At 38.5% G+C, this 27,305-nt stretch overlaps 6 protein-coding genes and 2 pseudogenes across 7 annotated transcripts; 3 read left to right on the top strand and 5 right to left on the bottom strand.

Annotated features, from left to right (window-relative positions):
- Positions 1 to 1,909: 1,909 nt before the first annotated feature.
- LOC110226349 (cysteine-rich receptor-like protein kinase 17) lies at positions 1,910 to 4,623 on the bottom strand. Of its 2 annotated transcripts, none has more exons than XM_021017682.1 (7): positions 3,683 to 4,623; positions 3,467 to 3,592; positions 3,275 to 3,390; positions 2,991 to 3,201; positions 2,659 to 2,896; positions 2,428 to 2,581; positions 1,910 to 2,332 (listed from the first exon to the last, which is right to left on the bottom strand). In XM_021017682.1, exons 1-7 carry the CDS (start codon positions 4,563 to 4,565, stop codon positions 2,000 to 2,002), a joined length of 2,061 nt encoding a protein of 686 aa, XP_020873341.1. In that variant the 5' UTR covers positions 4,566 to 4,623; the 3' UTR covers positions 1,910 to 1,999. The 2 variants fall into 2 exon arrangements, with proteins under 2 accessions (XP_020873341.1, XP_020873342.1); XM_021017683.1 differs by having other exon boundaries at positions 3,275 to 3,375; positions 3,683 to 4,622.
- A 302-nt stretch (positions 4,624 to 4,925) lies between these two features.
- On the bottom strand, positions 4,926 to 7,778 carry LOC9305855 (cysteine-rich receptor-like protein kinase 18). The gene is given in 8 exon segments (XM_021017708.1): positions 4,926 to 5,387; positions 5,484 to 5,637; positions 5,726 to 5,963; positions 6,082 to 6,292; positions 6,379 to 6,397; positions 6,399 to 6,465; positions 6,559 to 6,684; positions 6,790 to 7,778. Coding segments are annotated over 8 exon segments (1,989 nt in total). The 5' UTR covers positions 7,628 to 7,778; the 3' UTR covers positions 4,926 to 5,051.
- Positions 7,779 to 9,202: 1,424 nt separating this feature from the next.
- Positions 9,203 to 12,471, top strand: LOC110226175 (putative cysteine-rich receptor-like protein kinase 23). The gene is given in 10 exon segments (XM_021016884.1): positions 9,203 to 9,229; positions 9,495 to 9,874; positions 9,876 to 10,282; positions 10,285 to 10,478; positions 10,481 to 10,538; positions 10,620 to 10,741; positions 11,249 to 11,321; positions 11,324 to 11,458; positions 11,552 to 11,789; positions 11,872 to 12,471. Coding segments are annotated over 10 exon segments (1,755 nt in total). The 3' UTR covers positions 11,993 to 12,471.
- Positions 12,472 to 18,293: 5,822 nt separating this feature from the next.
- LOC110226407 lies at positions 18,294 to 19,995 on the top strand. Its single transcript, XM_021018134.1, has 5 exons — positions 18,294 to 18,724; positions 19,157 to 19,223; positions 19,320 to 19,368; positions 19,582 to 19,626; positions 19,768 to 19,995. The coding sequence occupies exons 1-5, from the start codon at positions 18,509 to 18,511 to the stop codon at positions 19,832 to 19,834; spliced, it is 444 nt and encodes a 147-aa protein (XP_020873793.1). The 5' UTR covers positions 18,294 to 18,508; the 3' UTR covers positions 19,835 to 19,995.
- LOC9303787 lies at positions 19,973 to 21,912 on the top strand (annotated as a pseudogene).
- A 318-nt stretch (positions 21,913 to 22,230) lies between these two features.
- LOC9303786 (gibberellin 20-oxidase-like protein) lies at positions 22,231 to 23,857 on the bottom strand. The gene is made up of 2 exons (XM_002867668.2): positions 23,177 to 23,857; positions 22,231 to 23,093 (listed from the first exon to the last, which is right to left on the bottom strand). The coding sequence occupies exons 1-2, from the start codon at positions 23,521 to 23,523 to the stop codon at positions 22,466 to 22,468; spliced, it is 975 nt and encodes a 324-aa protein (XP_002867714.1). The 5' UTR covers positions 23,524 to 23,857; the 3' UTR covers positions 22,231 to 22,465.
- A 22-nt stretch (positions 23,858 to 23,879) lies between these two features.
- LOC110226419 lies at positions 23,880 to 24,797 on the bottom strand (annotated as a pseudogene).
- A 343-nt stretch (positions 24,798 to 25,140) lies between these two features.
- Positions 25,141 to 27,304, bottom strand: LOC9303785. Its single transcript, XM_002867667.2, has 7 exons — positions 26,922 to 27,304; positions 26,765 to 26,851; positions 26,437 to 26,658; positions 26,187 to 26,348; positions 26,018 to 26,071; positions 25,765 to 25,908; positions 25,141 to 25,696 (listed from the first exon to the last, which is right to left on the bottom strand). The coding sequence occupies exons 1-7, from the start codon at positions 27,084 to 27,086 to the stop codon at positions 25,319 to 25,321; spliced, it is 1,212 nt and encodes a 403-aa protein (XP_002867713.1). The 5' UTR covers positions 27,087 to 27,304; the 3' UTR covers positions 25,141 to 25,318.
- Between the last annotated feature and the right edge of the window lies 1 nt (position 27,305).

The raw sequence follows: 27,305 nt of genomic DNA, 5'->3' as shown, positions 1-27,305 counted from the left end.
GTCAAGAGTAGTCAACAAATTAGTACTTATACAAAGATTGATGCAACTATATGAATGAATCATGTGGCACTCAGAAGAACACGTTGTAGAATCTCCTATGGTGAGATGATGCAACAGTTCTAGCAAACATAAAAATAAACATTTAGACAAAGTAACATAAAGAGCGAAAACAAAATGGTAACGATCATCAATTAATTGGATAAAACAGAGCAAGACAGATACAAGGGCTCATCATCTGCTTCACAATTCTTATCTCTTTGACATGCCTCCAAATTCTATATATGACAGATATGGAAATGAGGAACATGATGGTAAGAAGTGGAGTCATTTACTTTGATGACACCAAATTTTAAAGCAGAGCAATCTACCTAGTAACTCCACTATCCAGAGTGGTGAAAGATGCTCAATGGAGTCTACATAGAAAATATAAACCTAATTTCAGTAATTCCCAAACTGAGTTGAGTGAAAACAGAGAATCCACAAAAGCTGATTTGGGACGAGAGAAGGAGCCATCAGTTACGGTGTAGTAAATTAACCGGTTTGAATGACACTCATACATTCATCAAATTCGTCTAATTTCAGTCACAACTTAGTGTAAGAGAACTTACATGAATATTCAAGTCACAAATGACACAAGTCCTCCGATTGGCTAGACTCGAGGCCATCTCGTTCTTGGTGGTTGAGGAACAGCCTTACAGGTAAATTGAGGATATTTCTAGTGAGCAACAGGTTGATTGTTGACAAGTTGGGAGGATCTGTTGGATTTGGATGCATCTTGTCACTTCTTTGCTCTGATAATTCTCTACAAGTTGGATCCACTAGTTCTAAGGGTGACCCACTTCTCCATACACTCCAAGCCTGGTAACAAAATTTAATGATCAGTCAAGAACTTGCCATTTGGAAGTATACCGTGAAAGAAAATGAACCAAACCCATATTGGTACAAAGTTTCAAACTTTCAAGTGAAGTAACAGAATCAAAAAGTTGCAAAAGTTAGAATACCTTGTAAACTTCACCAAATCCACCTTGACCTAGCCTGTTACTCCTCGAAAACTTATCAGTTGCAGATTCAATCGTCTCATAATCGAATTGTAATGAATGTGTAGCTGTAATATCATCACCAGCTGCACGGCAAAAATGTAACAATTTAAAACTGAAATTCACTTTTTTTTTCTTCCCTTTTTAACATTGTCTCTAGCTGAAGAACAATAAATCACTCTCTCTGATAAAACAGAGCAATTTCAAGACCACATGGAACAACAAAACTCACATTGGAAATCAATTTTTCGCCTCCGGTAAAAAGCAAACAAGAGTGAGCAGCAGCAAGAAGATGGCGATGGTCGCAACCACAATTCCCACAATAGCTCCCACTGAAAGTGAATCGCCATCTACGCAGCCAGTCCACCAGGCACCAGTCACCCAAGTGAAAAATAACATCAAAATTTTACAGTGTTATTCTGTATTCGACCTAATAATACTTTTACCTCCCGTAATTATGAGAAAAAGGTCAAAAATCCTACCAAGAAAAAAAAAGGTCAAAAATTGAACTTCATATCATAAGCTTTGAAAGTCAACATCTAAACTTTGACTTAGGCCGATGAAATTATTTTAAAAATATATAATAAACGAAAAATTAAAGATAATTTGGGCAAAAAAAATGTTGGAAATTTCAAAGACCAAAAAGAAAATCATATGTTTGGGAAATTTCTTCTCATAATTGTCTAACCTCGAAAAGATATTCAACATGTTTTTTAGTTCTAGTGACCAAAAATGAACTCTTGATGTTGTAGGGATAGACCTTTCTTTGTCGCACCTCCATCGTCAGTTAAAGGCACATAAACAATTTTTTTTCTTTTTTTTTGGGCAAACTATAAACAATTTATTATCTAAACGTTTCGGGATCAAAGTGATAGATTGAGAAACGAGATTTCTGGACGTGTGGCATTATCTATCTGTTATTTTGAGGCAACATCAAAAACCAAACCGAACATGCTAGATTTTCAACGAGGCGTAACATAGGTGATTGTTGCTTCATCTACAGAACTAGTAAAAGACTTGCTGCTCGATTGACCCGGCACCAATCCCTGGCTTGACGGGTTCGATCCTGGTCCGTTCCTAAAGAAAAATCCAGGTGGCTGAGGCACAGGCAGAGTAATTGAGCTGGTTGTGAGCACTTGGTGAATAGTAGACATTGTTGGACGATCTGCAGGATTTTCTTGCACACATAACAGCCCAATATGAATGTATCTAATGACTTCATCGCTTTTACAATCTTCTTTGATAACGGGATCTATGAGCTCATGCAATGATTTGTTCTCCCAAAGTTTCCAGACCTGTAGAATAATATATACACTCAGAACTATGGTTACTTGTTTTATAAGAATCAATCAAAAAAAGTTTGGGAGTTTATTAGTTTAGAATTACTCACATATGTGACTAAATTGTTAACTAAACCATCCATCTGGTAGAAGCTGCTATTCTTTTTGCTACTTATGATCTCAAGAATCAATACTCCAAAGCTATAGACGTCTGATTTCATCGAGAATTGGCCATGTGTCACATACTCGGGAGACATGTAACCGCTGCGAAAAAACACAAGTTTATCGGAAGCGAAATTCATTAATTGAACTTCATCAGGTTCATACAAGTTTATACTTACAAAGTTCCAACTACTCTTGCTGTATTGGCTACAGTTTGGTCCACTCCAAAGATCCTTGCCATTCCGAAATCAGCGATTTTCGGATTCATATCCGCATCTAAGAGAATGTTACTTGCTTTGAGATCACGATGTATGATTTTGAGCCGTGAATCTTGATGAAGATATAGAATTCCTCGAGTAATTCCACCGATGATGTTGCGTCGCACTGTCCAGTCCAACTGATTTCTCTTGTTAGGGTCTGCAGATTCATACATAATCGGTTAATCATAGTTAGCTATGTACAAAAAGAAAAACGACAGAAAAAAGTATATCTCGAGTTAGAACTAACGGACCGAAAAGGAAATAATCGAGGCTTTTGTTTGGAACAAATTCATAGACGAGTAACTTCTCTTCTCCTTGGAGCGAAAACCCGAGAAGTCTAACGAGATTTATGTGTTGAAGCTTTGCAACAACAACAACCTCGTTCTTGAACTCTACTTCACCTTGTCCTGATGTTTTGGACAATCTTTTTACCGCAATTTCAGTCCCATTCAAAAGCATACCCTTGAAAATATTTACAAATTAGCACATCCAACTTTTCACAAAAGAAAGTGAGGTGGACAAAGAGCGTATATACCTTGTAAACTTCACCAAATCCACCTGCACCAAGCTTGTTATGCTCAGAAAAGTTGTTCGTTGCTGCTTCAATTGTCTTTAAATCAAATTGAACAGATTCCGCTTCATTTAAAACCACTATTAAGCTCGTTAAAAAGTTCCACTTCAATTTTTAAGGTCTAAAAACCGAAACCAAACAAAGGAAAAAACTCACTTGGAAGTTCAATTTCTTGCTTTTGCTTTCTTCTCTTGCAAATAAACAAGCCTACAATAATCAGTATTATTGTAACAACAATAACAACAACTATCGCCGCGATAATTCCTCCTGAGGTTTTTTTATCTGCACAAAACACAATGCACCAACAACATAAGTCCGCAAAGCCGAAAAACTGTGACAAATTTGCTCTGAAATGTTACCAAAAGGACTTGCCATTCTTCTTGGTTATATTGGTTAGGTTGGGTACAGAGGGCGGTGGAAGCGGGAGTGAAGGAGGCGGTGGGTGTCTGGCATTAATACTATCAAAAGCACCAAAGAAAGTATACAATTCCCACCGGAAAAAGCAACTTGGCCGCAATATAATGGTGCCTCTCTTCCCATAGAACCATTTCTTATAGTAATCAAGACTTCTCTCAAGGCAAAGTTTACAATCCTTTGAAGAAACATCTGGAGTGCATTGCATCACCACCGATATGTTCCCGTAAACCCGTTCAGGAGCTACATCCTTTGCATAATATTTACCAGACAGTGATAAAGAAGAAGAAGTAGACGACGAGTTGTTTCTTACCGATGAAGAAGCTCCTCCGATCATACGAAACATTAACCCGTCCCACACACTATCAAATTCCTTCTGGTCTTCTTTTCTTATGTCATTGATATTGAAGAATTCATTAGACGGCTCCAAGACAAGTAGCCCGGAGAAGGACTTGCTAGAGTAGCGAACAAGGCAAAGGGTTTCTTCACCTGACCATGAGAAAGCGTCGGTCTGGTTCAAACAGATCTGTAGTAATCCCTCTGATGTGGTCTTAATACAGTCGGAGCAAACATCAGGTTTAGCACCTGGAGCGCACATCCCCATGGCGTAGACTCGGTCTGAACCAAGCCCAATCGAACCGTTGAAGTAGCCGTCATGAGCCGTGACGTTAGAAGCTAAGGTGGAGAGGATGAGACGGCGGTTGTTGTCATAAGTACTATTGGGTTTGAAACTACCAGAAGTTTGGTCACACGTTTGTTGAGCAGAAACAGAAATGACACTGAAGCATATAATGAAGAAGAACAAGAAACAGAGGATTGATTCACAACTCTTCTTTGCCATTTTTTGTTTTCTTTAGAAAAGTGTGTGACTGGTGTTTTTGATTACTAGTGGTAGTTCTTATCATTAATATAACCCATAACTTCTGAATTTTCTACTTGAATGACCATGTGGAGTAATAAGACACTGACTATTTTGGATTTTAGGTGGAAGACATAGTTGAATTCTCCAAGTCAATATATATTATTACTGTTTTACCCTTATAAAAGCATATACAAGTCAAAATTGGCCTAAACCTTCTTTTTTGATAAAGGGTTTAATTGGCCTAACTTTCAACGAGGACTAGTGATCGATGGTATAATAGTCAGCACTCGAAATATTTTAGACAAGCTTGACTAATATAGACACTTCAAATTTCCTGAGTGATTATATTTTCTATGATGAATCATTCAACCTGAAAAAATGACTCTTTAACAACTTTTTAAAATACAGATATTAAATAAGTGATAGGGGCCTTTGTTGAGACAAGAAAAAAACATGGCTGAATATTCAACGAGGATTAACATCGGTGATTGTTGCTTCATCTACAGAACAAGCAAAAGACTTGCTGTTCGATTGACCCGGCTCCAATCTCTGGCCTAATGGGTTCAATCCTGGTCCGTTCCTAAAGAAAAATCCAGGTGGCAAAGGCACAGGCAGAGTGATTGAGCTGTTTGTGAGCATTTGGTGAATAGTAGACATTGTTGGACGATCTGCAGGATTTTCTTGAACACACAACAGCCCAATATGGATGTATCTAATGACTTCATCGCTTCTTGTGCAATTTTCTCGGATACCGGGATCTATGAGCTCATGCAATGATTTGTTCTCCCAAAGTTTCCAGACCTGTAGAATATATACATTCAGATATATGATTACTTGTTTTATAATTAAAAAAAAATATATATATATATGGGAGTTTATTAGTTTAGAATTACTCACATATGTGACTAAATTGTTAACTAAACCATCCATCTGGTAGAAGCTGCTATTCTTTTTGCCACTAATGATCTCAAGAATCAATACTCCGAAGCTATAGACATCTGATTTCATCGAGAATTGGCCATGTGTCACATACTCGGGAGACATGTAACCGCTGTAAAAAACACAAGTTATATGGGAAGTAAAAAACGGTTCAATTAATGATCGAAAATCATAAAAGTCCATTTTAAGATGATACTTACAAGGTTCCAACCACTCTTCCTGTATTGGCTACAATTTGGTCCACTCCAAAGATCCTTGCCATTCCAAAATCAGCAATTTTCGGATTCATATCAGCATCTAAGAGAATGTTACTCGCTTTGAGGTCACGATGTATGATCTTTAGCCGTGAATCTTGATGAAGATATAAAATCCCTCGAGTAATCCCACCGATGATATTGCGTCGCATTGTCCAGTCCAACTGATTTCTCTTCGTAGGATCTGCATATTTATACATGATCAATTTTTTTTTTTTTTTGGTGCAAAATACATGATCATGACTATGTACAAAAAGAAGAAGAAGCAGACTAAAGTTGTTTTGAGTTAAAAAATTGCATACCAAAGAGGAAATAATCGAGGCTTTTGTTTGAAACAAACTCATATACGAGTAACTTCTCTTCTCCTTGTAGCGAAAAACCAAGAAGTCTAACGAGATTTATGTGTTGAAGCTTTGCAACAACAACAACCTCGTTCTTGAACTCTACTTCACCTTGACCTGATGTTTTCGACAATCTCTTTACCGCAATTTCAGTGCCATTCATGAGCATGCCCTTGAAAATACTTACAAATTAAGCACATATCCTATTCTCCACAAAAGAAGCAAATGAGGTGGACAACATAGAGCGTATATATATACCTTGTAAACTTCACCGAATCTTGTTACGTTCGGAAAAGTTGCTTGTCGCCGATTCAATTGTCTTTAAATCGAATTGAACAGATTCCGCTTCATTTGAAACCATATTAAGCTCGCGAAAAAATACAACTTCAAATTGAAGGTATCAAGGTTCTAATAGACAAACAAACAAAGAAAACTCACTTGGAAGGTCCATGTCTTGCTTTTGCTTTCTTCTATTGGAAATAACCAAGCCTAAAACAACCAATATTATTGTAACAACAATAACAACAACTATTGCCGCGATTGTCCCTCCTGATATTCTGTTATCTGCACAAAACACTAATCATCAAAAACATACATACACAAAAACCAAAAAAAAAAAACAGAAATAAACAAGAAATTTTTCTGAAAATGTTTCCAACAAGGACTTTCCTTTCTTGGTTATGTTGATTATAGGAGATGGGGGTGTGATTGAAGGCGGCGGTGACTTCGGTAAATTAATCTGATCAATAGCACCAGAGAAGGGATACACTTCCCATCGGAAAAAGCAGTTTGGCCGTGATAAAACGCCGCCTTGGTGCCCACGGCAACAATTATCATAGTCGACAACGTTTTTCCGTAAGCAAGTGTTACAATCCTCTGAAGAAACGTCTGGTGTGCATTGCATCAACGCTGATATGTTCTTGAAATCCGGCACTAGAGCTATATCGTCTGAATAGTATTTAGACGAATTGTTTGCGCCTGATGAAAAAGAAGTTATTCCGGCGATCATACTAGAAGTTAAATTATTCCACACGATATCAAACTCAGTCTGATTCGTATTGAGTTCTCCCGTATTGAAAATCGCTCCTAGTGGATCCATGACGAGCAATCCAGAGAAGGGGCGGTTAGAGTAGCGAACAAGGCAAAGGGTTTCTTCACCTGACCAGAAGAAAGCATCTGCCTGGTTTGGACAGCTTTGAAGTAAACTCTCTGATGTGGTCCTGATACAGAGAAAGCAAACATCACGCTCAGAGCCTGGAGCGCACATCCCCATGGCAAAGACTTGGTCAGGAGAAATCCCAGTGGAACCGATGAAGTAGCCCTCGTGAGCCGTGACGTTAGAAGCTAGAGGAGAGAGAATGAGTCCGCGGTTCTTGTCATAAGGACTATTGGGTATGAAAGTCCCAGTAGTATTTTCACAAGTTTGTGCAGAAACAGAAATGGCACTGAAGCATATGACGAAAAAGTAGGAAAAACAGAGGACTAATTCACAACTCTTCGTTGCCATTTTTCTTTTTCTTCAGATTATGTGTAGGTGGTGTAGTTAGTATTTGTGGTTCTTATCATTTATAAGATTGAAATTTCTATTTGAATGACCATGCACATTAATAAGAAATTGACAACTTTGAATTTTGAAGCTAGACTTGGACTATGTAAGTCAATCTTTGATATTACGGGTTTTGGGCTTATTAAAGACTATGATAATCATTAGTCTCAATATTCAAAAAGAACTAATTACACTCGTTATCGATGCATCATTTACGTACAGACAGTGGCGGATCTAGAATAAGTTTCTAGTGGGGTCATTATCAGAGCCGTAGCTGGATAGAAGCAAGAGAAGCGGGAGCTGCGGCCCTCCGAGAAGTTATTAATATTTTCGGCCCTCAAATACCAATGTGTTTTGGTAGCCTAGTGGTATTATGTCATACACCACATATCTTAAGTCATGAGTTCGAATCACCTGAAGCGTGAGAGAAGATTTTTTTTAGTTTTTTGTTTTTTTTTTATGGTTGAATTTTTTTATAAGTATACACTTTTCTAGAGCGGCCCTTTTTTTTTTTTTGCGGGCGGCCCTCATAATCGTTGCTACGGCTCTAGTCATTATATTATATGAATAGAAGAATAGAGAATTGAAGCTATGTTAATGGGGTCAATTCAAGAAATTTTAACCATTTTTTTCTATTTTTTTCTTAATTTTAAATAACAAATCTTTCAAAATATAAGTTATTGTGGTCAGTTGACCCCATCCCACCAACGTAGCTCCGCCACTGCGTACAGAACGAGCAAAAGACCTGCTAGTAGACGGACTACGCTTATAATGGGTTTGGCTCAGATCTGACCCTTGAAGAAATCTCCAAATCCTGGTGGTTGAATTCACATGGAGAGTAATTAAGTATTAATGAACATTCGTAATATTGTGGACATGCTTATTGGACGATACGCTGGATTTTTCTTGAACGCATAATAACCAATGTGAATGCATTTAATGATATAATTACTGATCCATTATTTCTTCAAAGTCAAAACATACAAAAGTGTGATCATACGATATTTAATTTATTTCTCCACAAATAAGAGATTGTGATTTGTGAGAAGCGTAACTGCCTAAATACAATTTAAGATTACGTTTTTAGGTTTTATGTCTCTGCATGAATTCTCTTATCAGCGTTCATTTCAGATTTGTTTTGACTTTTGAGAAGGACCAGTTAAAGTTAGTAGCGTATGAAGCAAATTTCATCGCAGGTTTTGATATTTTCTTAAAATAAGAGGATCAACATGGATATTAAAATCAAGAGCAAGTGACAGTGTAGAAGAACAAGAGCTTTGTGTTGTTGAGATAGGTTGGAACACACCGCTTCTGTAGGCTGTAGCGAGAATAAAATGAACGATTAATACAAAATTTTATATAAAAATTGAAAGTAACACACGAATTTATGTAACAACTCTCATTAAAATCGAAAAGAAACCGATGAGTGGTTATGGGCCTGACTGCCCATAAGAATCAAAAAAAAAAATGTCAAATAATGCTCTTTATTCAAAGCCTCCAAAGTCCAACAGATTAGTCATCACTCATCAATATAATATGGAATTATATATATCAGAAGTAAAGGTCTTGTATTATGAAACTAAAATCGTTTTCTCTCTAGAATTTCCTGCACAGCTAAAGTTCCGTTTCATGATTGTCTTCTTTAGCTAACATCAATTAGCCTAATCTAAAAGACAAGTCGATACACCCAAAAAAATAAAAAATATTGACGTGAAAGAAATTGATTTCTCTTACATATAATTACTGTCTGGTTTCAGATTGATTGGACTCATAAACAAAAAGAGAACTAAAATAGAAAGAAAGGGAGAAGAATTAGATAAATGTCTAGCTATTATGCCTCTTTTGGTTTCCTCTTTCTTATATAGCCTTCCTCGCAAGCTTGCCTTCTTCTTCAACTCAGCTACAAGAACCAACTTACATCTACCATGTTTGTCCTAATACGACAACTTACCCTGAAAATAGCGCGTACTCTTCCAATCTTAAAACCCTTTTGTCCTCTCTTTCTTCCAACAATCCCTCTTTCTCCAGCGGATTCTATAGCACCGCTGCAGGTCGGAGTCCTGATGTGGTATTCGGGCTTTTCCTATGCCGGGGAGATGTCTTGCCGGAAATCTGTCCTGACTGCATCGTCTTCGCTGTCAATGACACTCTGTCTCGATGTCCAGAGGAGAAAAAGAGCTTGATATGGTATGACGAGTGCATGCTTCGACGAGAATTTTTTCTTGGAATCTTCACTTCAGAATGGAACAAACGGAATTATCTTGATTAACACTCAGAATGTTACATCTAATCAACAAGAAATCTTCAGAGATTTGGTGTTGTCCACTATGAACCAAGCCGCCAACAAAGCTGCAAACAGTACCAGAAAATTCGATGCGAGAAAGGCTGATTTTACCGGATTCGAGGATTTGTATGTATTGGTTCAGTGCATTCCTGACCTGACGAGAGAAGACTGCTTAAGTTGTCTGCAACGAACCATCAATAGATTACCCACTGATAAAGTTGGGGCAAGACTTGTTGTGCCGAGCTGTAGTTCAAGATACGAGCTTTACCCGTTTTACAACGAATCCGCCGTTGGAACACCTCAGCTGGATCCAGCTTTTCCACCACCACCAGACCACCTGGTCTGACAATTCTCTTTTCCTTGATTACATGTTTCAGCACAACTTTTCTTTTGAGACATCCAATGATATGTGGTGATCTGATACAAACTATTTATGTCAATACATGAGAAGGCGGAAACTCCTCTGTCATAGTTATAGCTGTTGTTGTTCCAATCACAATCATTTTTATTCTTTTCGTAGCTGTTTTAATTTTAGTATCCGAGCTAAGAGAAAGGAGATGATTCATGAGACAGAACCACTAGCTGGAGGTAAAAAGGCTCCTTTTCTTAGGTTCAATGATTATTCTACCTTGTCCTTATATTAATTCAGCTGTTGAAATGTTTTTATAGATAGGGATGATATTACAACAGCAGGCTCACTTCAGTTTTATTTTAAGGCGATTGAGGCAGCAACAGATAAGTTTTCGCAAAGTAACAAGCTAGGTCAAGGTGGATTTGGCGAAGTTTACAAGGTATTAACATAGCATAAGACTGTAGCTGTTTTATCTACAAGTATACACTAAGATAAGGTAGTTTAGAGTTTGAACTTTGGAGAAACGTTTTAAGTTCTTGGTTTTGACTTTTGAATTGAGGCAAATGATGTAAAACTTATATTGGGAATCGAGAGAGTGGTGAGGTGTTTCACAAAGTCTTAACATGATTTGTTTCGAATCAAAACCACAATAACATGATTTATGTCACCACTCACCACTATACAAATCATGAAAATACTCTGTTTTTCCCCTGTATCCAGATTAAATCTGACACATACTTTGAGAATTGAGATGTATGGGATTAAGTGCAACAACCTTGTAACTGCAAAGAATCTTTATGTACCATCACACACAAAAATCTTTCTCATTCTCTATTGTACGTAGCTGAAAAACTCCAGTCCTTAGTTATCTTTTTTCAATTGTTACAAGTACTATAACTTACAACCAATTCCCTTATGATTTTCTAAAAATAAATTACTGTTGTAGGGTACATTTCCTAGTGGAGTACAAGTTGCGGTAAAGAGGCTATCTAAGACATCAGGACAAGGTGAAAGAGAGTTCGAAACGAAGTTGTTGTTGTTGCAAAGCTCCAACATAGAAATTTGGTAAAACTGCTTGGTTATTGTTTGGAAGGAGAAGAAAAGATACTTGTATATGAGTTTGTGCCCAACAAAAGCCTTGATTACTTCCTCTTTGGTCAGTTAAACTTAATTCTTAGCCTCAGATATTTTTTTTCTTCAAATTGCATGACATTTTTGGTTATTAACATTGTAAATATGAATTATGAAGACTCTATGATGCAGAGCCAGCTTGACTGGACAAGACGATACAAGATCATTGGAGGAATTGCTAGAGGAATTCTATATCTTCATCAAGATTCAAGACTCACAATCATACATCGAGACCTCAAAGCGGGTAATATCCTCTTGGACGGTGATATGAACCCCAAAATTGCAGATTTTGGAATGGCAAGAATTTTCGATATGGACCAAATAGAAGCCAATACGAGAAGAGTAGTTGGAACCTAGTAAGTTTATCTATGCCATTTTCTGACTCTTTTAACTGTAATTTGCTCCTATTAACTCAAACATATAAGTTTTTTTTTTCAGTGGTTACATGTCTCCTGAGCCATGTAATTTCCAAATCCGTCAAGTTACCTTGAAAATCTCTGGTATAGTTATCACTCCTCAGAATCTCCATACCAAGCGATCCGTAAAACGAACGGTTTGAGTAGCGTACAAGACAAACTGTTCTATCTATTCTCCAGTCTATAGTTTCTGTCTGATTAGTACAATTCTGCAACAATCTACCATTCGAAGAGATGATACAATCAGAACAAGATTGTGCATCAGTACCTGGGACACACATCCCTAGACCGTATGCTCTGTTTGGATCTTCCCCGGTAGATGTCGTGTAGAAGCCGTCATTAGCTGTGACATTAGAAGGAAGAGAAGAAAGCAGGTCTCGGCGGTTTAAGTCGTAAGTACTATTGGCTGTGAAAAAACCAGATCTTTCAAGGCATATATGTGCAGAGACATGACAAAAGCTGATGAACACAAACCAAAAGATTACTGACAACTTGGAACTGTCAACATTCTCGTGCAGTGGTTGTGTATTCTGACACTAATATAGGCTTATTAGGCGATTCTAACCTAGTTCCGTCTCCGACGGTGTTGCCTCACGCAGCCGCCGAGAAATTTCTGCTTCCTTCCCCCTCTTCATTTCTTCTAATGGATGTCCTCTCCGTTACTCCTCCATCTACAGATCCTCCTGATCCAGTAGATCCAGTTACTCTTCTCTCTCACAGATCCCCTCCGCAAAATCAGATCTCCTCTGCTCCGGTTATAGAAACCGATTTACTCTGCTCCTCTGCTCCGATTAAGGAAACTGATTTCATGGTTCCTGTGACTGGCCAAGCTTCAGCCGTTATGGACCCGTCTCTCACTGAAATCACCGGACTTGTTCCAATTAGTTCTGCTCCTCCTCAATCGGACCAACCTGCTCAAATATCCTCTTCCTCCCCGCCACAGTCGGTGATTGAAGTCGAACCCGAAGTTCCTCCGGTGATAGACGATACTCAACTCCTCTGGGCTGCTAGGTTCAATTCAAAGCTCCGGAATTTGAAGAAAGTTACTCGGCCAACATTTACGCAAGATGGCACTCCCAAGGTCAGAGCCCCAGCTTCAGTCATCCTTAAAGCCACCGACACTTGGAAGGACCATATCGTAGCTCACTTCCATGGAACTCCTCCTCCTCCAGGGAAAATTTTCACAGATTTGAACCCCATTTGGGGAACATCTGGTCGTATCAACATCAAGGCGTTACCTAATGGACCTGTTCTCATTTTCATTCCATCAGAGGCCACTCGACAGTGGGTCATTGAGGTTGGGTGTTGGCAAGCTGGTAATTGCCTCTTCACAGTCACAGCTTGGTCTCCAACAGCAACCTTAACGCCAATTAAGCTGGTCTCCTTACCGATATGGGTTGTTATCAAAGATGTTCCGCCTCAGCTTTATTCTCTTCCAGGATTAAGCACCATCGCCTCAGGAATTGGTGAGCCGCTTCATACTGAAAAACATCATCTTCCTCCTCTAGCTCCCGACACCAGAATAAAGGTTGAGATTCTTCTTAACAAAGATCTTCCGAACTCGGTCTTGGTTATGGATGATGAAGGGACTGAGCTCAGGGTTTGGGTTGAATATCCACGTCTACCCCCAAAGTGCGACTACTGTAATGAATATGGTCACCTTTACCATAGGTGTCCATCTGCTCCGGATGTTCCCTCTTCTACTCATGCTCCACTGGTTAATGCGGGAAGACCCACACTCAGAGATCAACCTCCTCCTCGGTATGCAGAGGTAGTGTTGCAGACCTTACCTGTTCATGTTGTGGCAGCTTCAGGCACTCCTCCACCAAACGTTCCCTCTAAGACTGATATTTCTAAGTCCAATCATCGGTACCTTGCTTCACCAACAAACGAGTCTTCCAATGAATGGCAGGTTGTAAAGAATAAGTCAAAACCTCATGTCAACAAAGCGTTGGTGAAAGAAGTTGAGCCTAACCAAGGAGGAAGCTCTGTCACTGCAGCTCAATTCGCTGAAGAGGAAGAGGCTATTCAGATTGGTCAGCGGATCATTCGTCGAAGATCAAGTTCTCCTCAGCGACCTCCGACTATCCTTCCAGATCAGTCCAATAAACCTCTAACCTCCATAACGAGTCAGCCGTCAGCTGGGATTATCACTACTTCTAAGGAAGTTTCAGTTGCTAAAGTTGCTAAGAAGCCTCCTTCTAAATCTGGGAAAAGCTCCCAGAGTTCTCAGAGTCGTCGTATCCCTGGAAAGGGACGCGCAAATCATCATGCTTGAAAGCTATGCTTTCAAACCTTTTGTCCTTTTTGATGATGATAAAAATCTTTTGTTATAATATTCGGGGTTTAAATAATACTCAGAGGCAGCAAGAACTTAAAAGTTGGGTTTCATCTTCGAGACCTTCTATCGGTGCTATTTTGGAAACTCATGTACATCATGATAATGCGGCTGCAATTTTGGCTCGGATTTTCCCTGGTTGGAGACACGAGTTTAATTACTTACCTACAGCAAGCAATGGGAGAATTTGGCTTGTCTGGAATTCGGCAGTAAAGGTTTTTATTTATAAGAAGACAGATCAACTCATTTCCTGTGGAGTTTTTGATCCTTCTACCTGCGAGTCGTTCTCTGTTACCTTTGTCTATGCCCGCAACTGTTTAATTGCTAGACGGGATCTTTGGGTTGCGCTTGAAGAGCTTCATAATCATAGTCTCCAAAGGAATCATCCGTGGTTAATTCTTTGAGATTTTAATCAAATACTTATTGCTGAAGACCATTACTCTCTATTACCTTATAGTCTTCCTCTTCAAGGTATGAATGAATTCCAATCCTGTATTGATACCTGTGAGCTTCTACATTTGTCTTCCAGAGGTGCTGAGCATACTTGGTATAATGGTCAGCCTTCCAATCCAATTACTCGCAAATTGGACAGAGCTCTTATAAATGAGTCGTGGCTTATGGCGTTCCCTCAGTCTTCTATGTTTGTTGATGCTCCTGGAGGTTCTGATCATTCTCCGCTTCTTATTTCTACTTCTGATTCTGTTGAGAGGAGGAAGGTTCCATTCAAATTCTACTCTTTCTTCACCACACATCCTGACTTTCCTAGTATTGTTGAGTCGGCCTGGAACCTGGATCTTGCTCATACTTCCACCATGTTTTCCTTGTGTCATAGGCTAAAGGCAGTTAAACTGGGATGCAAAGCTCTTAATAGGACAAGCTTCAGTAATATTCAAGCTCGGTCTGCTGAAGCTCATGATATGTTGACAAGCATACAGAATCAGCTTCTTACCTCTCCATCTCTAGCTCTGTTTGAGGAAGAGAAGGAGCAGCGGAGGAGATGGTCTTTCTTCGCAGCTGCGGAGGAATCTTTTCTCATGCAAAAATCTCGGATTAGATGGTGTGATGAGGGAGATTCCAACACAAGCTTCTTTCACAAATCGGTTATGGCTCATCAAGTGAGAAATAGTATTACTTATCTTAAAAATGATGCGGATTTGAGGATAACTGATAAGATCCTTCTAAAGCAGCTTGTTGTTGACTACTATCAAAATCTCCTAGGCACAAGAAACACCTCTGTCCTTCCTCTTCCTGTGGAGCGAATCAAAGAGCTGAATTCTTTCAGATGTACTGCAACTTTGGCTACTCAACTGACTTCTATTCCAACTCCTGAAGAAGTAACCTCCACAGTTTTCTCCTTACCAAGGAATAAAGCTCCTGGTCCTGATGGTTTTACGGTTGACTTCTTCATCAACTCTTGGAGTGTTGTGGGTCCTTCTCTAATTGCGGCAGTAGTGGATTTCTTCAAAACTGGCAAGCTTCTCAAGCAGGTAAATGCAACAATTCTGGCTCTGATTCCCAAAACAGATTCGGCAGACAGACTTGGTGAATTCCGGCCAATCTCCTGCTGCAACACCATATATAAAGTCATCTCTAGGCTTCTTGCTAAAAGACTCAAGTTATTTATGGATTTGGTTGTTCAAAGGAACCAGGTTGCCTTCATCAAGGGTAGATTGCTCTGCGAAAATGTGTTATTGGCTTCAGAACTTGTTGCAGATTTTAACACTCTGGGACCTGTGTCTAGAGGCTGTCTTCAGATTGATTTATCAAAGGCGTTTGACAACATTGATTGGGGTTTTCTTACCAACATTCTGGTGGCTTTAGATCTTCCCACCATGTTCATTAATTGGCTAACAGAGTGCTTCACTACTCCTTCTTTCTCTGTTGCTCTAAATGGTGAACTTATAGGTTATTTCCCGGGCAAAAAAGGCCTTCGTCAAGGCGACTCCATTTCTGCTCCTCTCTTCGCTCTTGTTATGGATACTCTCTCCAAGCAACTAGATTTGGCAACCACTTCAGGAAGAATTCAGGCCCATCCCCTATGCGTTAATCCTTTGGTAACTCATCTCAGCTTCGCTGACGACATTCTGGTATTTTTCAATGGTCAGGAAGCCTCTCTAATTGCAATTCTGGACGTTTTGGCTCAGTTTAAGAGTGTCTCTGGCCTTGGTATCAATCTGTCTAAATCTTGCCTATTCCTTGATGGAAGCAACTTTGATTTAATCAGCCAAATCTCCTCAAGGCACAATCTTACACATGGTTCTCTCCCAATACGTTATCTTGGTGTTCCACTTCTGCCTAGCAAGCTCAATGCCTCCGATTATCAGCCTCTCATTGACAGAATTAAAGGTAGAATTTCCTCTTGGACAAATAGACATCTCTCGTTTGCAGGCAGACTTCAACTTCTCCATTCAGTCATCAATAGCACTATTAACTTCTGGGCTTCGATCTTTATTCTTCCCAACAAGTGTATCGCTGATCTTGAACAACTTTGTAGTTCCTTTTTGTGGAAAGGTGCTGCTTCTTCTGCCCGCGGTGCTAAGGTTTCTTGGGAGGTTGTTTGTTCCCCAAAATCTGCTGGTGGACTTGGACTAAAAAGGCTGGCTGATTGGAACCAGATTTTTGGTCTTAAGTTGATTTGGCTTCTCTTTTCTCAGGCTGGCTCACTGTGGGTGTCTTGGGTAAAAAATCATCTTATCAGAAGAAGATGAATCTGGGATGCTGACTTTCGTTTTACTGGGAGTTGGATTTGGCGACGCCTCTCAAAACTAAGGGTTTTGGCAAGACCTTTTGTTTTTTGTAGCGTTCAGTCTGGTTGCTTGGCTCTATTTTGGCATGATAACTGGACTAATTTGGGTCCTCTAATCGATATTGTTGGACCTGCTGGTCCTCGGGTTACTGGTATTGGTCTTTTAGCTACGGTCTCTGAAGCAGTTGTAAATGATGCTTGGGTCTTACCGCGTGGAAGGCATCCTTTGGTTCAACTTCTCAGGAACTGTCTTCTCTCACATCCTCCTCCACTTGAGACTGAAACAAGGAAAGATTTATTTCTTTGGAAAATTGATGCAGATCAAGCTCAAGGCCATTTCTCCTCTTCAGGAACGTGGAAACATCTTCACCCTCCTGGTCCGACTAAGGCTTGGTTCACCCAAGTCTGGTTTAAGGAGAGAATTCCAAAGCTTGCATTCATGTTTTGGCTCACTGTTCAGGATAGGTTAACAACAAGAGACAGGCTAAGGAGATGGAACTTGCCAATCCCAGCTGCTTGCCTTCTCTGCCAAACCGATGAGGAATCAAGAGATCACCTATTCTTTCAGTGCACTTACTCTAATACTCTTTGGCTGGAATTATTTGGTCGCTTCTCTCCCAGTCCGTCTACTCAATTTGGTCTCCTTCTCAACTGGATTAAAAAGCCTACCACAAATAGGAAACTCAATTCTATATGCAAACTTGTTCTTCATGCTTTGGTTTACAACATTTGGAAGGAGAGAAATGCAAGGTTGCATTCGGCTTCTCCTCGCTCGACTATCCAACTGAAGAGGGAAATTCAGCTGCTACTTAGAAGAAGACTCGCTGGTTTGGACAGAGCTGATACTGCAACAGGGCTTCCATCAAGCACAACTCAAGCCCAGGAGACTTACCTTTCTCTTTGGTTTGGAAACTTTCAGTAACTGCGCTTAGAATCCTGTTTCTTTCATTATGCTCATGCTTTAGTGCTTATGCTTTGTATTGAATCAAGTATTAATATATAAAATGGTACTTAAAAAAAAAAAAAAAAAAAAAAAAAAAAAAAAAAAAAAAAAAGATTACTGACAACTTGACCATTTTATTTATTCTTTCCCTTTGTGTTTGATTGTCTAAACTTTTTAACCTTGAATCTTGAAGGATATAATTTTTGTAAACATGGGTTTGAATTCCAATTTCAACTTCTCGTGCTGTACGAAATTTGACTAATCGTCATTGAATTTTCTAACGTAGACTTTGGATAATGAGTCAATGTCTAGTTACGTGACTTATGTCTTATACGAGCCTGATTCAGATTGACATTGTTATACCACTTGGTACCATATGAATTGGTATTTTTGTTATCTTGATGAGTTTTATTGCTATGGTAACAAAAATCTCGTTGAAGCTCATAAGGCAAAACAGCAAATGCATGCATGATTCTTGAAAGGGTATCATATTGCAAAGTTTAAACGTTTGGGCTTAACGTGAAAAGATAAAAGAGTAGTGGGGTGAATTTAAAATTTCCAAAACTTGGAGAACAGATACATCTTTCTTACTGTCATTCATTACTGAGGCAACATCGACTACTCACCGGAAAATGGATGCCGGAGCTGAAATTGATGTGGTTCAGCCGGTGGAGAACGATTCGGCGGCGGAAACTGGTCCAGCCCAAGACCACGGTGGAAGATCGGAGCCGTCGTCGTTGAACCAAGGGGAGATTTTGAGAACCCTTGCTACAGTGGAGAAGGATTCGCAGGCAATCGCGGAGAGTTTTTCGTCTCTCTTTGTTTCCCTCCGATCAACTCTCTCTGAGGTTAGAATACGTTTCTTTGAATCGATTTTTGTTCGTCGGTTTCCATATCGTTGCCGAGAAAATTTGACATTTGGGGAAATTAAAGTCTAGGGTTTTTAAATCCATCAATTTTGTGAAATTTCTCTTTTCATGTCATAAATTAAGAAACTTTAGGAGCTAGCAGAGCTCAAATTAGGAGATTTCATCAATAAATGGAAAAACCATTTCAATGTTTATGTTTTGAGCTCTGAAACTGGAAATGATCATAATCTTTTGCTGCATCAGATTATGTGATACTTTAGATGTTTATGGACCATTGAAACCATGGCTAAGTTTGTTCAGTGTTCTTTGACTGTTTGTTTTTCATGGAAACTGTTTATTTTTTTCAGGATGGTTCATTCGAATAAAATCTTTATTTGTGTTGTTTATGAGAATAATTTGATGGTGTTATAGGCTACTGGTAGCTCGGTTGATCACATGACTTGCTTTGGAGATGCAGCGGGACGGCTTCAGGAAAATGGTAACAACACTACATGTTTTGAGCAGTAGATTCCATTTGCCATTTATAAATCAAGAATCAAGTTAATCCACCTTTCTTTGTTCTATGGATTTTTAGCTCTAGATGCAGCCACCAAAGGGAACCGGTACATCAACTCTTGCCTCAGGTACTTTCTTTAGATAGTACTCTACCTAATCACATAGTACACCGAGTCAATGTCCAAATATGTTGCTTATTACTTTAGGACAGAGGAGATATCTCACACTTTATTTCATCTGATGTGTTAATAAGATTCCTGAGCTTGACCTCTAAATTTTAAGATGCGTTTCTTCTGCGTTTTTTGCTTCCGGTATGATTTCATTTTTGGCTCAACATGCAGATTAAACGAGGAAATTAAAGGCGTTGAGAATTTGGCTGCTCGGTTGTATCCTTAATATGGCTATCAGCCATGTTTGTGTCTGAATGTTAAACACAAAGACACAGACACACCATGTCAGCTCAAAGCTTTCTTAATCGTGGTTTAGTCAGAAATTTGTTCTAGACTCCTTAATAAATCAATCTGCAGAAAGCACCTGAGGAAAAATGTAGATGTTCTTGACACGGCTGTGAACAAGCTTCTCCGGCCTCCATGAGAAGTCATCAGTTTTTCACTTGTATCACTTTTTTCTTTTTCTTTCACAGACTTTGGATCTCTTATTTCTCGTACATGATTTTGATTATAACTGATGTTAAATTTCAACATTACATGTTTTCAAGGGTTTATGGTTTAAGAAAAACCAAAACATTTTTTTAATTTTTTAAGTGTTTATGTTTATTCCAAAATTAAGCCTCTGTTGGATAGAATTTCCAAAATCGGTGGTAAGCTGTCTTCAGCTCCTTCTTTACCAGAAGTGCAGCTCTCTCAATATGTTCCCTCTTTGGAGTAGATTGCTACCCTGAAGTTGCTTCAACAGGTTAGTGCACTCATGTTTCTGACCTGGTTTATATATATGTACTTACAAGTCTATGTTACAATTTTTTCAGGTTTCTAAGATTTATCAGACAATAACAATTACGAATCTAGCTCAGTTGTTCCTTTCTTCGACTTCTCAGCGGTTGAGACGATATCAGCTGATGCTGTAAGAAACAATTTCGTTGACATGAAAGTTGATCACATAAAGGGTGTTGTAATTTTTGGAAATCTGGTGAGTCTCTCTGGTGCTTTTGGTTTAGCACTACTTATATCAGTCATTTCTTTGTGCAACCGAGCAGTTTTACTATAACTTTTTATACTTTTGGTTGATGTTATTTTGTTTCATCCTACTATTTGTGTATCAGAGTAATGAGTCTGATGGGCTGAAAGAACCTCTGGCTATTTTTGCTGAGACTATGGACAAATCAAGAGCGATGTTATTTCCTGCCCCAAGTAAAGCATCAAAGGTTGGTGACGTAGTACCAAATCTAGAGGAGACTGTAGAAAAGGAGCACAAAATACTGCTTTCTCGGAAATCAATCATTGAAAAGAGGAAGGAGGAACAAGAGCGTCAGCAACTAGAGATGGTATTTTTTCCTACATGGATTGAAGCATCATTCATGTTTTTTTCTGTTTTTCGATATCGTTGGCTCACTTGAGGACAATTCTCTGTTCTGTGTTTTGGTTTTGAAGGAACTTGAAGAGGAGCAGAGAAAGCTTACGCTTCTGAAGCTAACCGAGGAGGCAGAACAGAAGAGACTTGCGACAGAGCTTAAGAAGAGGAGAAGACACAGAATTCATAGGGGGATAGAGGAGAAGGTAACAAAGCAAACCGTGATGGAGAAGGCCATGAGTGAGAAGCGCAAGGAAGATCAAGAAATGGAGAAGAAGCTCCAAAAACTTGCCAAAACTATGGATTATCTGGAACGGGCAAAGAGAGAAGAAGCTTCCCCTATGATCGAGCTGCATATCAGCAACGACTAGTAGAGGAAAGGAAATTTTATGAACATGGGCAACACCGCAACAGGTGAACTTTATTCTTATAGTAGTTATGCATCTTTATATACTGGTTCTGAGTTTAGGCGAAAAATGTCCGTATAGTCTCTTGTGTTTTGTTTAGACTGAGGTCGAGCTCAGCAAGGAACGTCTTAAGAGTGACCTGAAGGAGAAAAAAGGTTGGCCAGAATGTTGGATAATAAGGTCAGTTGGCTTGTGAAGTTGTGTCTACTGTATCTTCATATGTAGAAATCACTTCATGTAATTTTTATTGTCAAGTAGCTCAAAACGAAATTCTGTTTCCAGGAAATATTCCAAGAGAGGGTGACAAGTCTTCGACAAGCAGAGTTTGAGAGGATAAGAAAAGAGAAAGAGGAGCATCTTGGCCAAATAATTCAAGCCAGGAAACAAGAAAGCGATATTGAGAGGAAACGGATATATCATTTGAAATCTGAAGAGAAAAAAGCTTCAGGAAGAAGAGGAAGCTCATAGGCGTGAAGGTACACCCTCGACTTCCATAGAAAAAAAGATTTGGTCATTTTAGCTCATTAGGCCTCAGTGAAGAATAATTTAGTCATGTTTTTCCCAAGATTTAAACGTGTGTAAGACTCGTTTTCAGTTGTGTAAAACCTTTTGCATTGAATAAGCTTTTATTTTCTAGTCAAATTTTCCCTTTTTCCTACAGTTTCATCTTGTCGTACTTTCATATTCTAAAACTTCTACTGCATAGGAACATTACAGGGATTCATGTATATTCCTTAAGCTTTTCTATTATACTAAAGATTAAAACTTAAAAGCTAAAATATTGGACTGTTTTGGTATCACATCTTCAATGGAGTTTTGTCTCCACTTGCGCTATATAGTAATACTGATTATCTTGAAGTGGAAGCAAACTTTAACTTAACTGCGGTTTCTTTCTTCTAGAAACTATTCACTTACAGACTTAGCAAGTCAAAAAGAACAAAAAAAAGGTAAAACCCTTAAACTTTTCTATAAATTAAATTGGATTAGACAAACTATAAAATCTTAGGGAAAAAGTTGTGTTTAGTGCTGCTCTAAGTTCTTTTCAAGACACAATCATTTGTGGGTCAGTCTTATGCTTCTTTGTTCACAATTGAAACTGAATACATATGATGTTTAGCTTGACAAGTACTCCCACTTTGAATAAACTTGTCGAAAAACCTCTGAAACATTACTTTAGATGGTAATAGAAAAGACTCCAAACATTTTTAATACAAAAATCTAAATCCAAAAGTAGCTTTGGATTCCACTAGTTAACACTCGCAACAATAAACCGAAACACGCGGTTTGGTCTCTAAGGATCATCTGGTTGAGCCAGCGTAAGTCCAGCAAAGTCTGTAACAGTGTAACCAATCTTCTCAAACTTTCCTACTTCATTACTCTGTCTGAACTTCAGATAGTCCGAACACTTAAAAGACTTGTAGCTCCTGCAATTTCCCTCCCCAACGATTTCTTCTGGCGCAAGTATCACTTTCTCATCCTCAAAACAGAGAAAAAACGCCAGAGAGACTCTGTTCACCAACTTTCTCAATACAACTCGATGTTCAGACGATCTCAGCCTTCCGTTACTCCATGCTTGCATAAGATCTCCAATGTTAACGACAAGGAGATCCTCACACGGATTTATATCGATCCATTTCCCTTCCTTAGATCTCATTTGAAGTCCACCAACTGAATCTTGATAGACTATTGTTATGCAGCTCATATCCGTGTGCATCCCGAGACCTTCAACGAGATCCTTTTGCTTCTCTACGTCGTGTGGAGGTGTATAGTTCACTAGCCTTAAGTATCCATGACAGTTGCTAAACTCAGTTTGGTAGAATATCTTCCCGGTTTCGTCTCCTAAGGTTATCATCAAGAGAATCTTTATGAGTCTTTTGGACAATTCCGCCATTTTAGCTCCGTATTCTTGCAGTTTTTCTCTGAACAAAAACAGAGGAAAGGTAAAAGTGTTAAACCAACACAGAAGATGAAAAAGAAAACATTGATGTGTTGTAGTGACAACCTTAACTCTGGTTTATGATGATCTTGGAACAAAACATCTGCAGAAGCTTTGGCAGAACCGGAGAAATCAGGTCCAGAGACAACAAGGCTTTCGAAATAAGGAGAGGCAATATAACGAGGAGTATATGAAAAGGGACCAAGCTTGAGCTTTAATTCAAGAGGAACTTTAAAAACATCTCTGGACAAGGAACAGATTTTGCTGAACATCTCTTTAGAGATTCCATGATTGGTGACATAGAAGAATCCCCACTCTTTACAAGCTTCAGAGAGAGAAGACAGAACAGAGGACTCAATCGGTTGTGTTAAGTCTAACACAGGAAGCTGCAGAGAAGATTGAAGTTCAGACATTATATTATATATTTACTTGTCTTAAGGGGTTTAGGGGTAAAGACTAGGGGCAAGCTATGCTATGCATGGGGGTATATAAAAGGAGGCTTCAGATATATTTCAGACAAAAGCAATAATAGTAGAACCCACATTTTTGGTTATCATCATCATGTCGGTATTATAAAGGATGGTAAATTATTCTGATTTGATTGTAACATTTTACAAGTAGGCTATAGTTTCATTATTTGCAGCCTCAGAAGTCTTGAACATTAAACTTATTGCAAAAAAGTTGTGAAGACTCATGAAAACTTTATTATTCATAAAAGCATATATAAGAGTTATCTTGTAACTCTGCAGACCATAGATTATGTCCCTATTCATCCTCCAGGACCTCCATAGTAAATAGCTCTTAACCAAGGACCCTTACCCTCATCATCATGAACATATGTGACTTTGTAACATTTTGGATTGCTCTCACGTGTCTTCAAACTGTAGCTTTTCGGACTAAAAACGGTTCCATAATTACGATAAGTTTGATGCCGTTCACATAGGCGGCCTTACTTAAGCCCTCACTAGGCCAATGACCACTTCCCATAGCTGAAGTATTCTCTGTCAATGGACTGTAGGTTTGGCCTCCCCAAGTTGCATAGTTTGCTCTCTTAGCTAAGGTCGAGGCTTTGAACAATGACGCTGGCCAGTATCCAACGTTCTCAGCCCCAGATACAAACCACCAATCTCCCTTGGAACGATCCTGTTCAAATGACTTTTAAGAGAATATGGACTTTAACTGATACAATGTCAAATGCAATTCATATTGTTTATAATCATAGATGGAAACTGGTTGAAGAATGGCACCAAGTGGTAAATTCTGGCTTACTTGCACGAATCCAGGACATGCCAAGTCGTAGCAGCCGGTGTGGCTTCCATGTATCTGTTATCACAATAAACCAACATAGACATATATCACTAAGACCCTAATAAGTTGATAAACTATTAGTGCAAGCTCTTATTTGTAACTTAAAACTTACAGTCCAAGAGGCGTATAAGCTAACATTATTACTTTGGTACAGAGTTGGATTCACCTGTTGTATATACATATTTTAAATTTTTGTCAACTTCTACTTATGAATAGATAGCAAAGAAATCATAAACTGACTTACCATCCACCCAACTGAAATGCTAGCGAATTGTTCTTTAGGTCCTCCACCAATGCTTATAAATGCAATAGTAACTTGATCTTGCAAGACTTGTGGTTCCCACAGGTTAAGGTTTCCTTTTACTCCAGAAAAAGTGTTCGGTCATTATAAATGAAAATTATAATGCAGAGAGATCTTAAGAACAAGTTAACTAGAATGTGCATCATCCTAGTCTTCCGTAGATTATATAGCTTCAGACCAAATTCGAAGTTCCCTAATCGTGTTAACTTGAAATATATCTACCCAGTTATTGATTTACTTAGAACTTCTAGTTTTTACCAACTGTATGTCCTAATTAATGATATAGAAGTTCCTTAATCTTATAATTTGTTAATTACATTATTTTGCAGTTAAGAAAGAGATGTTTTTTTCCTGTACTTTTTTTTTTTTTTTTTTTTGGTAAAAGTTTTTTCCTGTACTTTAAGGTGAGTTTGCACTCAATCTATATAGTATGCTCAATAAACATATAAAATTTTGTGCTGAAAGTTGTGAATTTCTAATACTTGATTATTCATTAGAGCTCAAGTAACGCTTACATATATTTTAAAATCTGTTGGATTTTTTTCCTATAGCCTATCTAAAAGTCTTGAGATATTGCTACTCTTTATTTCATAGATCAATTACCCTATGCATCCTCCAGGACCTCCATAAAAAACAGACTTTTTCCAAGGCTTAGCAACCTCATGAACATATCTGGCTTTGTAACAGTTTCGTCTGCTCTCATGTACCTTCACTGTACCCGATTCTGGATTAAAAACTGTTCCATAACCATCCATGATTTGGAGGCCGCTAATAAAAGCAGCTTTATGGAAGCCCTCACTAGGCCAATGACCACTTCCCATAGGTGGAGTCTTCTCTGTCACAGGGCTATACACTTGACCTCCCCAAAATGCATGATTTGCGCTGTTAGATTCCCTCCAGGACTTGAACAATGATGCTGGCCAGTATCCAACGTTTTCATCTTTAAATGCAAACCACCAATCTCCCTTGACACGATCCTGTTCCATATTTTGAAAATGAATCCAAATGACTTTAAGAGAAGTGATCAATGATGAGTAGACTTTACCTGATACAAGCTCAAACGCAATTCATATTGTGGACCATTATAGATGGAACTTGGTTGAAGAATGGCACTAACTGGTATAGTCTTGCTAACTTGCACAAATCCAGGACATGACATGGCGTAGCAGCCGGTCATGTTTCCATGTGTCTATTAGCACAATTATAAGCAAACATATACATATAGAACTTATAAGACCTAGAGAAGTTGGTAAAGAAACTATTAGTGCAAGCTCTTACTGGTATAATTCAAAACTTACAGTCCAGTAGGCGTATAAACGAACATGATCACCAGAGTACATCGATGGATTCACCTGTTGTATATACATATTTTCAAACTTTTGTCAACTTTAAATTCATGCAACTTACAGTTGACGAGGCGTATTAGCGAACATGGTCACTTTCGCTAAGGAACCAGAATTGACTTACCACCCATCCAACTGAAATGCTGGCCAAATTTTCTTCAATACGCCCTCCACTAACTGCTATGTATGCGATACTAACTTGATCTTGCAAGATATTTGGTTTCCATACGTTAATGTTTCCTTTTACTCCACCAAAACGATCCGGTCCATAGTCAGCTGTTGCAAACTAATATCCATAAAGAACAAAGGAAACTCAGAAAATGAAAGTAGAAAAAAAACGGGGGTTGGTACTCTCAACTTATAAGGGTTCTTACGTAGAATTTTCCATTTAAATTAGTGTTATTGCTCTCTTTGAGAAAAGGTCTCGGGCCGTCGAATCCCATGGATTTCAAACGTTGTGCATGCATAAGATCTTGCATTGTAGTCCTTTTTACAATTACTGTTCCATCTGGACAGCTTATACCTTCTTGCAGAAGATCAAAACTCCCCGAACCATTGTTTCCAGTGATCCATTCAGGTACAGTTGTTGGCTTTAGCTGTATATACATCAATGTGTTCACAAATTCCATCATTCTCTAAGGAGATATTCATCTTTGATCGAAAAGAAAGGAGACAAAGAGAGAATTTTGTATAAAACAAAACCTGAACAGAGTGGTTTTTGAGTAGATGATGATCAAACGCTAGTTGTTTGTGAATTTCGATACAATCGAATATATCACCATGTTTAGTCTGTCCATAATAAAAAAGATAATTAGATATGAAACAATAAGCATGTATGAAGAAGGAAGGCCAAGACAACCTTGAAACTCTTGATTGCAGGTTTGTTGATAGCTTTGAGTTGTCTCTCCATTTCTTTCTTCTCTGCCTTTGATGGTATTGCTCGGCGTTCCTTAGTTGCTTCAGCGGATAAAATAAGAGTGATTGTTAACAGAATCAGTAACACAAAGTGGTTGAAGGAAGCCATATTGATTCTCTAAAAAGGCTCTTATGTTTTTACTCCTTCTGCAAACAAGAAATGAATCAAAAGGATTTATTTATAATGTAGAAAATCACATTAAAACTAAATATATTGACTCAATTATTCAATGCACTTTTGTAGCATTTAGTATATTTCATTAAAATAGAATGTAATATCATTCTATATGACCATAGAAGAGTAAATATAATTAAGTATCTATTCGTT

This window comes from Arabidopsis lyrata (assembly GCF_000004255.2).
Source record: "Arabidopsis lyrata subsp. lyrata unplaced genomic scaffold ARALYscaffold_7, whole genome shotgun sequence".
In the NCBI taxonomy this organism is placed as follows: Eukaryota; Viridiplantae; Streptophyta; class Magnoliopsida; order Brassicales; family Brassicaceae; genus Arabidopsis; species Arabidopsis lyrata.
This window is presented reverse-complemented; position numbering and strand designations above follow the sequence as displayed.